We start from the raw sequence: 11189 nt of genomic DNA on the forward strand, positions 1-11189 counted from the left end.
GAGAGTGCTAGGCCTTTTCTCATTAGAACGGAGAAGGATGAGGGGCGACTTGATAGAGGTTTATAAGATGATTAGGGGAACAGATAGAGTAGACAGCCAGAGACTTTTTCCCCGGGTGGAACACACCATTACAAGGGGACATAAATTAAAGATAAATGGTGGAAGATATAGAGGGGATGTCAGAGGTAGGTTCTTTACCCAGAGAGTAGTGGGGGCATGGAATGCACTGCCTGTGGAAGTAGTTGAGTCGGAAACGTTAGGGACCTTCAAGCGGCTATTGGATAGGTACATGGATTAGGGTAGAATAATGGTGTGTCGGTTAACTTCTTAAGGGCAGCACGGTAGCACTGTGGATAGCACAATTGCTTCACAGCTCCAGGGTCCCAAGTTCGATTTCGACTTGGGTCGCTATCTGTGTGGAGTCTGCACATCCTCCCCGTGTGTGCGTGGGTTTCCTCCGGGTACTCCGGTTTCCTCCCACAGTCCAAAGATGTGCAGGTTGGGTGGATTGGCCATGAAAAATTGTCCAAAATTCTATGATTAACCTAGGACAAAAGTTCGGCGCAACATCGTGGGCCGAAGGGCCTGTTCTGTGCTGTATTTCTCTATCTATCTATGTGACCAACATACACTCCAAGACTGACCACTCCAGGATATGTGACCAATATACACTCCAAGACTGACCACTCCAGGATATGTGGCCAATATACACTCCAAGACTGACCACTCCAGGGTATGTGACCAATATACACTCCAAGACTGACCTCTCCAGCATATGTGACCAATATACACTCCAAGACTGACCACTCCAGGATATGTGACCAATATACACTCCAAGACTGACCACTCCAGGATATGTGATCAATACATACCAAGACTGACCACTCCTGGAGATGTGACCAATACATATCAATACTGAGCTCTCTAGGCTATATGACCAGTGCATATATCGAGACTAACTGGTCTCAGATTAGTATGCACAAGTCAACTACACCTTAAATCATTTCAAGTTAAGTTTAATAATAGTTACAGTCTTCATCTTATATTTGTTAACTCTACTCTCAGTTTGTATCACTGAAAATTGGACAGCTAAAGATCCCATAAATAACTATTTGGGCTTGAGTTGAGACTGGAATAAGACAGTGAGTCTGGAACGGAAGAGCCGTTGTTGCAAATGGTGGTCTCAAAAACAAAGTACTGCGGATACTGGAAATCTGAAATAAGAAGTAAAAAATGGAAAAACACTCATCCAATCGGGCAGCATCTGTGGGGAGACAAGCAGAGTTATAATTTCAGGTCAATGGCATTTTTCATCAGAACTCACCAGAGTTTATCATCTGTACCAATAGAATATATTAAAGTTAATATCAGAGTAGATCAGGAGCTTCGAGGAGAAAGCAGTGCAGTGAGAGGGAAGAGCCTGCACTGTGCTTACCAACACATTTTAAAATGTAGCTTGAAAACTTACTTTGCAAATCCTCTGAATCCCTCAGTAATGTTGAACCCTCTTCAGCACAGTTGACCTGAGACTGGCAGGTTCTTGCTGATAGCTCCCATGGAGCGCTGCTTCCAGTTTTAACTGGTCACAATCTCTTCAGATTGCTACATCCTCACACTTTGTCCTACTGTTGTGAAACTGTGATGTGATGCATCAGCTGGGTTAATAGGAAGTTTTCGTGTGGTGGTAAACTCCCTTCACTTGGTGTCCTGCTGTTAAGTTGTTGCATGGGAACATCCAGTCCTGGACTGAGATAAGTAAGGAGTGTTCCATTTTATTGGGAGCCTCTTACTGTCTCTCTCTCACCATTTGGGGGCAGTTCTAATCAAATTTGACCTACTATTTACAAAATGAAACACCACTGATCATCATTCTTGGTCACACTATCTGTCGGTTATGTTTTGCAACCAGTTAACAGCCCAAGAACATCCATGCCTCCTTGAATGCATCACCACTTTACTCAAACTTTACTAGATTGTTTCAAAGGAGTTACAGAGATAATTTGGCTGGGACTCTGTTTCATACAGTCTTTATTATTCAATGAAAATTAATTCAGTTCTTGGTTTCATGTTCATCATAACTGAAAGCCCTAAAACCCGGAGTCATCCTTGGACTTCTCAACCATGCATCATTGGAAATTATAGTAGCTAGAACTGGATACAGTGTTCCAAATATGTCGTCACTAATAAGGTCCAATGACGTGTTTCAACATCTGCCCTTGAGATCTTGTACTTGAGTAACTTATCCCTCGTGTACTGCCTCAGTCCAGTATCAAACAGCCCTGTGAATGTAGCAGCTGCAGGGTGACATTAATTAACTTCTATGTGGTGTCCAAAGATGTGCAGGGATGGGGTTACGGGGTAGGGTGGGGAGTCGGCCAAGGTGGGGTGCTATTTCGGAGGGTCAGTGCAGAAACAGTAGGCTGAATGACCTGCTTCTGCACTGTTGGAATTCTATGATTCTTAGCTTCATGTACACTTACAAAGGCAGGAAGGGAGGTGGCATGGTGGCGCAATGGTTAGCACTGCTGCCTCACAGCACTGAGGACCCGGGTTTGATCCTGGCCCCAGGTCACTGTCCATATGGAGTTTGCACATTCTCCCCGTGTCTGCGTCGACTCACCCCCAGAACCCAAAGATGTGCAGGGTAGGTGGATTGGCCGTGCTAAATTGTCTATTAATTGGAAAAAGAAGGAATGGGTACTCCAAATTTATTTTTAAAAAATCAAAGGCAGGAAGGGATACAGCGGCCACCAGAATACTAAAGAGCAGGCTTTCAGCTCGGACAATATAGCAACAGGTATAGGCCTTTCACCCTCTCGAATTTTTGCTGCTATTTATTTAGATATTGGCTGATCTGAACATCTTAATCGACCCACAATGTATTCACATTCCCTTGGTCTCTTACCCAACAAACGTTTGTTGATCTCAATCGTAAAAGTGTAAATTATCCTACTATGCACAACCATTTGAGGAAGACAGTTCCAGATTTCCGCTACCCTTTGTGCGCCAAAGGGCATTCTCATTTCCTTCTTGAATGTTTTTTAGGTAGTGCCTCCTTGATCTGAATATCCTCACCAGAAGAACTAGCTTCTAGGCATTGAATCCATTTGTTTTTATCATTTTAAGAACCCCATTTAGATCACCCCAGGGATTTAAAAAAAAATGTTTTTATTAAGGATTTTTAATCTTACACAAAACAAAGGTAATTGCAGTATTACCATTATGATTGGGTTGTCAGAGGGTTTGGGTGGCAGCATGATTAGGGAGTGCATGTGGGCAGCTGGATAATTGTTCTCTCTTGTTTTTGGTATTCTTATACCTTGACGGACTTTTTTGTTTCATTGATGTTTGCCATTTCTTGCGCGATCAATGAACACAGAAACGAAGGAGTAGTCTGAATCGAAGGCTTTAATCTACAAGAAGTGTGCCCAGCAACTTGAGTACAGAAAGAACGATGGCTGCTGGGAAACACGGGTTCTTATACTCCGCCTCGTAGGCGGAGCTACCTTCCTCTCGACCAATGAGAAGACAACACTTGGGCCAATGGGCAGCGAGCTTTCTACACCAATAGCAGCTCACACCCCCAGGTACCGTAGTACCTCTAGTCATACTACCACACCATTATAGGAGCTCTTGCTTTTTATTCATTTTTCCTTGCCATTATCTATCCCTACCTGTTATAATAGTGGGATTCAGTTCATATCAAACGCTGATTTGCTGTATAAGGGATGTTTGAATCTGAGGTTGCAATTACTTGTATTGAGAGTTGGTGTTCAAGGTATATTTTAGATTCTCAAAGGAGGATAAATCACAGTGCCAGGGACCCGGGTTCAATTCCGGGTGACTGTCTGTGTGGAGTTTGCACATTCTCCCCTTCTCCCCGTGTCTGCGTGGGTTTCCTTCAGATGCTCCAGTTTCTTCCCACAGACCAAAGATGTGCAGGTTTGGCTGGATTGGCCATGCTAATTGCCCCTTAGTGTCCAGAGATGTGCAGGTTAGCTTGGGTTACAGGGTTGCAGGGATAGGGTGGGGGCTGGGCCTATGTGGGGGCATTTTTGGAGGATTGGTGCAGACTCGATGGGACAAATGGCTTTTTTCTGTACTGTAGGGATTCTATGACTTCTAAGGCTTCTAAATATAGTTGAAAACGCAGGCATGCTTAAGAGCAAGTTAATGATCATGGCTGAGAGTATTTCATGTTGCAGGATTAGTCACATACCCTCGAATACTACTTTATAGTACACTGGCTCCTTAAATCCTTTTGCACGACAAATTAAAGAGGCCAACTTGTGTGAGACTTGCCTGGAAAGCACAGTATTGAGGCCATTTGGGTTAAGAATTGATGATATAAAAGGTGGGACATGCTCCCGCTATCTTTACCCCGCGAGTAGAGAGACTGTACCTGGAGCGCGCCGGGGGGGGGCTGGCGCTGCCGAATTTTTGCAGCTACTATTGGGCGGCTAACATAGCCATGATTAGGAAATGGGTATTGGGGGAGGGGTCAACGAGGGAGCGGTTAGAGGCGGCCTCATGCAAAGGTACCAGCCTAGGGGCACTTGTAACGGCACCTCTGCCGTTCTCGCCGGCCTGCTACTCCTCCAGTCCGGTAGTGGTGGCGGCATTAAAGATCTGGGGTCAGTGGAGAAGGCACAGGGGGGTGGGGGGTGGGGGGAGCCTTAGTTTGGACCCTGATACGCAGCAATCACAGATTTGTCCCGGGCAAGATAGACGGAGGGTTTCAAAGCTGGCATAGGGCAGGCATTAAAAGGATGGGGGACCTTTTCATAGACGGGACCTTTCCCAGCCTGAAAGTGCTGGAGGAGAAATTCAGTTTGCCCCCTGGAAATGCTTTCAGATACCTTCAGGTACGCGCCTTTCTCAAAAAACAGGTGGTATCATTTTCGCTGCTACCACCACGCAGGATACAGGATAGGGTGGTCTTCGGCACCTGGGTAGGGGGGAACTGGATGTGGGCCTGTGAGCGGATGCCCTAAACAGGGTCAATTCCTCTTCATCATGTGCGAGGCTTAGCTTAATCCAGTTTAAGGTGGTCCACCGGGCACACATGACGGCAACCAGGATGAGCAAGCTCTTTGGGGTTGAGGATAAATGTGCGAGGTGTGCGGGATGCCCTGCAAATCATGTCCATATGTTCTGGGCATGCCCGGCTCTGGCTCTTAAGTGATTCTGGCAGGGATTTGCAGGGATAAGGCAATGTCCAAGATTTTAGACACGCGGGTGGTGCTGAGTCCAGAGATAGCGATCTTTGGTGTGTCAGACGACCCGGGAATTCAGGAAGCGAAAGAGGCCGGCGTATTGGCCTTTTCCTCCCTGGTAGCCCGGAGACGGATCATTTTAATGTGGAGGGACTCAAAGCCCCCGAGTGTGGAGGCCTGGGTTAGTGACATGGCTGGGTTTCTCAGCCTCGAGAAAATAAAGTTTGCCTTGAGAGGGTCCATGGCTGGGTTCTCTCGGAAGTGGCAGCCGTTCCGCGACTTTCTAGGAGAGCACTAAAGGTCAGCAGCAGCAGCATCCCGGGGGGGGGGGGAATTGTTACATAGTATTGTTCTTTTCTCTGTATATACGGTTAACATTTATATTGTATTGTTAATTGTTGCGAACGGTTATGCAAAAAATTATGTTTTTGACAAAAATTTGAATAAAAATAATTTAAAAATACAGAATTGATGATATAAATTTAGGATTAATGTTGGCTTTAAAGTTAGGGTTGGTGTGGTAGCCCAGGAGACACAGAGAGAAAGGGCTGAACAAATTTATTCTGAGCCCAAGTAAAGCTGCACCTGTGGTTTATAACACAAGTGTGTGTTCCAGCTAGAACTCTCAGTCCGTCGCTGGGATGGCATATAAAGGGCTCATTAACAAGTCCCAGCTGGCAGGCCACCGTCCATTACCATGGAACTAGTACTCCACGAGTCCTACGGGGAGATTGGTAAGCGACTCCCCATGGTCCTTGTCGCGACAGTCTCACCACTATTCGACGATAGTGTTCTTCACTCTCCAACTGACGAGAAGACACTCAGAGTTCCAGTTCAAAAAACTTTATTCAAACTATAGCAGGGAGCTAAACATCCAACATATAGCTTGCCAGCTTGCCGAACAAAGAAAATACAGAGCAATTATACCTTTTTGTCCTCAGCGCTATGAGACAGCAGTGCTAACCACTGAGCAATTATACCTTTTGCTTACATTCCAAGTAATTATCATATACCAATCAAATAATACATCTTGTGGAGGAATTATCTGTATCCATTCACAACTAATAATTAGGATTATATAATGCATAACATTTGAGCATGATTAGCCAATCATGTTGTGGGCACACACACTTAATTATAATGTCACCAAGTATGTATTTGTCTCTACTTATCTCCTAGCTGCTAGACATAAGTAGGATAAAAAGATTTTTATAAAATAAATTTAGAATACCCAATTCATTTTTTTCAATTAAGGGGAAATTTAGCGTGGCCAATCCACCTACCCTGCACATCTTTGGGTTATGTGGTCGAAACCCACGCAGAAACGGGGAGAACTTGCAGACCGTGCACAGACATTGACCCAGCTGGGAATCGAACTTGGTACCCTGGGACTGTGAAGCGACAGTGCTAGCCACTGTGCTACCGTGCTGCCCATGACCTACAGTTGCATAATTATCTTATTAAAAAATAAATTTAGAGTACCCAATTCATTTTTTCCAATAAAGGGACAATTTAGAGTAGCCAATCCTGCACATCTTTGGGTTGTGTGGGGATGAAACCCACACAACCACGGGGAGAATGTGCAGACTCCACACGGACAGTGACCCAGAGCCTGGTCTGAACCTGGGACCTCGGCACCATGAGGCAGCAGGGCTAAGCTGCGTAATTATCAATCAAATTTTTGTGTGCAAGGTGTGTGACTACAGCCTTCCGGTAATTAATATAGCAACAGCCCTTCAATGGTATCTGTAGACAGTCTGAGCTGAAGCAACTGGTTTCTCATCATTGGTTTTCTATCTTTGATAATTTAGTAGCTAGCAGCTTGTATGATTGTTACCTTGTATAATTCTGAACCCTTTCAGTCCCCATGAGGGTTACATAGAAGATAGGAGCAGGAGGCCTTTTGACCCTTCGAGCCTGCTCCACCATTCATCACAATCGTGGCTGATCATCCAACTCAACAGTCTAATCCCGCTTTCTCCCCATAGCCTTTGATCCCATTCTCCCCAAGAGCTATATCCAGCCACCTCTTGAATATATTCAAAGTTTTAGCATCAACTATTTCCTGTGGCAATGAATTCCACAGGCTCACCAAAGGCTCACAGGACTGTATTAATGGTGACTATGGGTGATTCCTGATTCCTTTTTGTTATTTGTTTATGTTAACATGCGGGCTGCTGTTTGGGGGTTTGGTGGGACTATGGGATTGCTGTTGTTGATATGGGAATTGACATTGTATTTGTTACTGCTTATTGTTTATTGTTGGTGGGTGTAAATTTGGGAGAAAATGTGACAAAGGAGAATAAAAATATTTATTTTTAAAAAGCCAATAAGCTGTCAGCATTCTGGAGTAGCTTCTCCTAGGAGTATCCAGCGCTGAGTAAAACAGGCATTTTGTGCTATTGCTCTTCACAATGACCTACACGTGTGAGATTGTATTTTCCATTCTTACAAAGATGGAGTTGGCACAGAGGAACTGGCTGAAGTCTGCACCTGATATGCGCATCGTCCTCTCCCCCTGTGAACCTGATTGGAGTGAGATCGTGAGGACTAAGCAGACTCCCCTTTTACATTACAGGTGTGTTGCAAAGGTGAGACGGTTGACAAAGGTGGGGAGGTCTCTACTCTCCGTGTGGTCGGGACCGAGTTTGCCACTATTATTTGTATGGTTGGGGGGCTAGCCTTTGTGTAGTGGGGAGGCGGAATGTCAGTTGCAGGTGTCAACAGTCTGGACGATTGCAGCTCGGTGATAACGATGCAGAAGGTAAGCATGTGGTGAGCTTTTTTGGCAGGAAACCCACATCATTCTGGGAGACGTGGCGATGTGGCTTCTGAGTGGGGATGTGCCGGGTGGGATGTTTTAAATCGCTTAGCTCACCACTGCTTCAAGTGGGGTAGGTATATTGTTAATCCTGACTTTATGGTCGGAGATCTTGGGGGGTCAAGAAGCCAGTGCAAAGCTGCTTGCCCCATGTTAGAATGGGACATGCCCCCTCACTTGGAGAATTTTTATTCTTTCACATGATGCAGGTGTTATTGGCTAGACCAGCATTTGTTATCCATCTTTAATTGCCCTCAAGAAGGTGGTGGTGGTGAGCTGCCTTCTTGAACCACTGTAGTCTATGTGGTGTGGGTACACCCATAGTGCTATTAGGGAGGGCGTTCCAAGATTTTTGGATACAGTGACAGTGAAGGAACAACGATCGAGTAGTAAGTCAGGATAGTGCATGGCTTGGAGGGAAACATACAGATGGTGGTGTTACGATGCATCTGCTGCCCTTTCCCTTGAAGGCGGTAGAGATCGTGGGTTTTGAAGATGCTGTTGAAGGAGCCTTGGTAAGTTGCCAGTGTATTTGTATATGGCATGCACTTCTGCCACTATGCATTGGTGGTGAAAGAAGTGAATGTTTAAGGCAGTGGATGGGGTGCCAATCAAACAGGCTACTTTGTCCTGGACGACATTAAGCTTGATTGATTGATTGGTTGTCACAAGTACTGAAGTACAATGAAATGTATTTTTCTGCGGCCAAGGGAACATACAGTATGTACATAATAGCCAAAAAGAATAATCGACAGAATACATTGACAAATGATAATCGACAACTAGTGATTGGTTACAGTGCGGAACAAGGGGCCAAACAAAGCAAATACATGTGCAAGAGCAGCAAAGGCCGTCATGAATAGTGTTCTTAGAGTTTTTATGAGTATTAGAGTCACATGGTCAAGTGGAGAGTATTCCATCACACTTCTAACTTGTGCCTTATGGACAGGCTTTGGGAAATCAGGTGAGTTAGTCACCACAGAATTCCCTGCCTTTGACCTTCTCCTGTAGCCACAGTATTTATATGGCTGACCACATTCAGTTTCTAGACAACGATAACCCCCAGGATGCTGTTAGGGGAAGGATTCAGCGATGGTAATGCCAACGAATGTCAAGGGGTGATGGTTAGATTCTCTCTTGTTGGAGATGTTTATTATTTGGCACTTGTGTGGCATGAATGTTACTAGCTACTGCTCAGCCCAAGCCTGTCCCGATCTTGCTGCATATGGCACAGACTGCGTCAGTATCTGAGGTGTCGCGAATGATGCTGAACATCCCTCCCTGTATTTGTTGCCAAAGTTCAGTTCAGTTACTTCTTCAGGGATCTAGGTTGCCCAAAGTTTTTTATTCATTCCTTCCTCAGTTACAAAGTCAAAGTGCAGAGTGGACAGGGACAAATCCGGAATCCATCACCTTGCCTGCTTCAAAAATCAATTCAAATTGAATCCAATTCATGGTTCCCACAAGAGGCATACCAGATCCAGGCATTTACCCTGGGGTGGGAGGGAGAAAGACTGTCCAGTCACCCAGGGTTAATGGGGGTAGCTGAGAAGGGGAGGGCAGTGGTCAATGGCAGGGAAGGGGAGGGCAGTGGTTAATGGCAGAGAAGGGGAGGGCAGTGGTCAATGGCAGGGAAGGGGAGGGCAGTGGTTAATGGCAGGGAAGGGGAGGGCAGTGGTTAATGGCAGGGAAGGGGAGGGCAGTGGTTAATGGCAGGGAAGGGGAGGGCAGTGGTCAATGGCAGGGAAAGGCAGGGCAGTGGTCAATGGCAGGGAAGGGGAGTGCAGTGGTTAATGGCAGGGAAGGGGAGGGCAGTGGTCAATGGCAGGGAAAGGGAGGGCAGTGGTCAATGGCAGGGAAGGGGAGGGCAGTGGTTAATGGCAGGGAAGGGGAGGGCAGTGGTCAATGGCAGGGAAGGGGAGGGCAGTGGTCAATGGCAGGGAAAGGCAGGGCAGTGGTCAATGGCAGGGAAAGGGAGGGCAGTGGTCAATGGCAGGGAAGGGGAGGGCAGTGGTCAATGGCAGGGAAAGGGAGGGCAGTGGTCAATGGCAGGGAAGGGGAGGGCAGTGGTTAATGTCAGGGAAGGGGAGCAGTGGTTAATGTCAGGGAAGGGGAGCAGTGGTTAATGGCAGGGAAGGGGAGGGCAGTAGTTAATGGCAGGGAAGGGGAGCAGTGGTTAATGGCAGGGAAGGGGAGGGCAGTGGTTAATGACAGGGAAGGGGAGGGCAGTGGTTAATGGCAGGGAAGGGGAGCAGTGGTTAATGGCAGGGAAAGGGGAGCAGTGGTCAATGGCAGGGGTGGTGGCAGGTAGCAGTAACCCTCAATTACTGACTGGGAGGTGAATGTGGACGGGGACATCCCTGGTTCATCAAGAGGAAGGCAGGGGACACATGGGACACCAGTGTGAGCGGTGGAACCGTTGCCCCGGGTTACCGGGACGGCAGCAGTTGCCCTGGGTTTCCGGGACGGCAGCAGTTGCCCTGGGTTACAGAGACGGCTGCAGTTGGTGACCCGGACGCCTTCGTGCTGCGGTTCCGGGTGAAGCCAGCTCTCTGGCCGGGGCCTCAGCGGGTGTGATGCCGAGGGGCGGCTGGCGGTTGCAGACCGGGAGCTGCGGCTGGCGGGGAGCCCGCCTCACTCCTCCCCCGCTCCGGTAGCGGCCCCGGTGGACCATGAGCGGCACCGAGCAGGAATCCCACTCGGAGCAACAAGAGACCGAGGTACAGGCCCTGAACTCCATTTACGGCAGGGACTTCAGGGACCTCCGGGACCAAGACCCGTGGAAGGTGAGAGGAGAGGAGAGGGTACGGGGGCGGGGGAGGAGAGGGTAGGGGGGGGGGGGGCGGGAGAGGGTAGGGGGGGGGCGGGAGAGGAGAGGGTAGGGGGGGGGGGGGGGGGGGGAGAGGAGAGGGTAGGGGGGGGGGGCGGGAGAGGAGAGGGTAAGGGGGGGGGGGGGGAGAGGGTAGGGGGGGGGGGGGGGCGGGAGAGGTAGGGGGGGGGGGGGGGCGGAGAGGGTTAGGGGGGGGGGGCGGGAGGGGACTGAGGGTAGGGGGCGGGGGAGGGGAGAGGAGAGGGTTTAGGGGGGGGGGGAGGGAGAGGTAGGGTGGGGGGGGGGGGAGGGAGAGGGTAGGGGGGGGGGGGGGGGGGGGGGG

General features: G+C 48.2%; 2 protein-coding genes across 2 annotated transcripts in view; one reads left to right on the forward strand and one right to left on the reverse strand.

Moving 5' to 3' along the window:
* Nucleotides 1-1565, reverse strand: part of LOC119962385 (EEF1A lysine methyltransferase 3-like) — a 44182-nt gene extending 42617 nt beyond the window's left edge. The window contains exon 1 of the mRNA XM_038790346.1: nt 1469-1565. The gene's annotated coding sequence lies outside the window, so the exon portion shown is untranslated. The remainder of the gene's footprint in view (nt 1-1468) is intronic.
* Nucleotides 1566-10437: 8872 nt separating this feature from the next.
* The window catches only part of eif2ak4 (eukaryotic translation initiation factor 2 alpha kinase 4), a 236481-nt gene continuing 235729 nt past the window's right edge, over nt 10438-11189 (forward strand). Inside the window, exon 1 of the mRNA XM_038782980.1 lies at nt 10438-10823. Coding sequence (XP_038638908.1) covers nt 10710-10823 — 114 coding nt within the window. The 5' untranslated portion in view covers nt 10438-10709. The remainder of the gene's footprint in view (nt 10824-11189) is intronic.

The sequence above is a fragment of the Scyliorhinus canicula genome, chromosome 2 (genome assembly GCF_902713615.1).
Source record: "Scyliorhinus canicula chromosome 2, sScyCan1.1, whole genome shotgun sequence".
Lineage (NCBI taxonomy): Eukaryota > Metazoa > Chordata > Chondrichthyes > Carcharhiniformes > Scyliorhinidae > Scyliorhinus > Scyliorhinus canicula.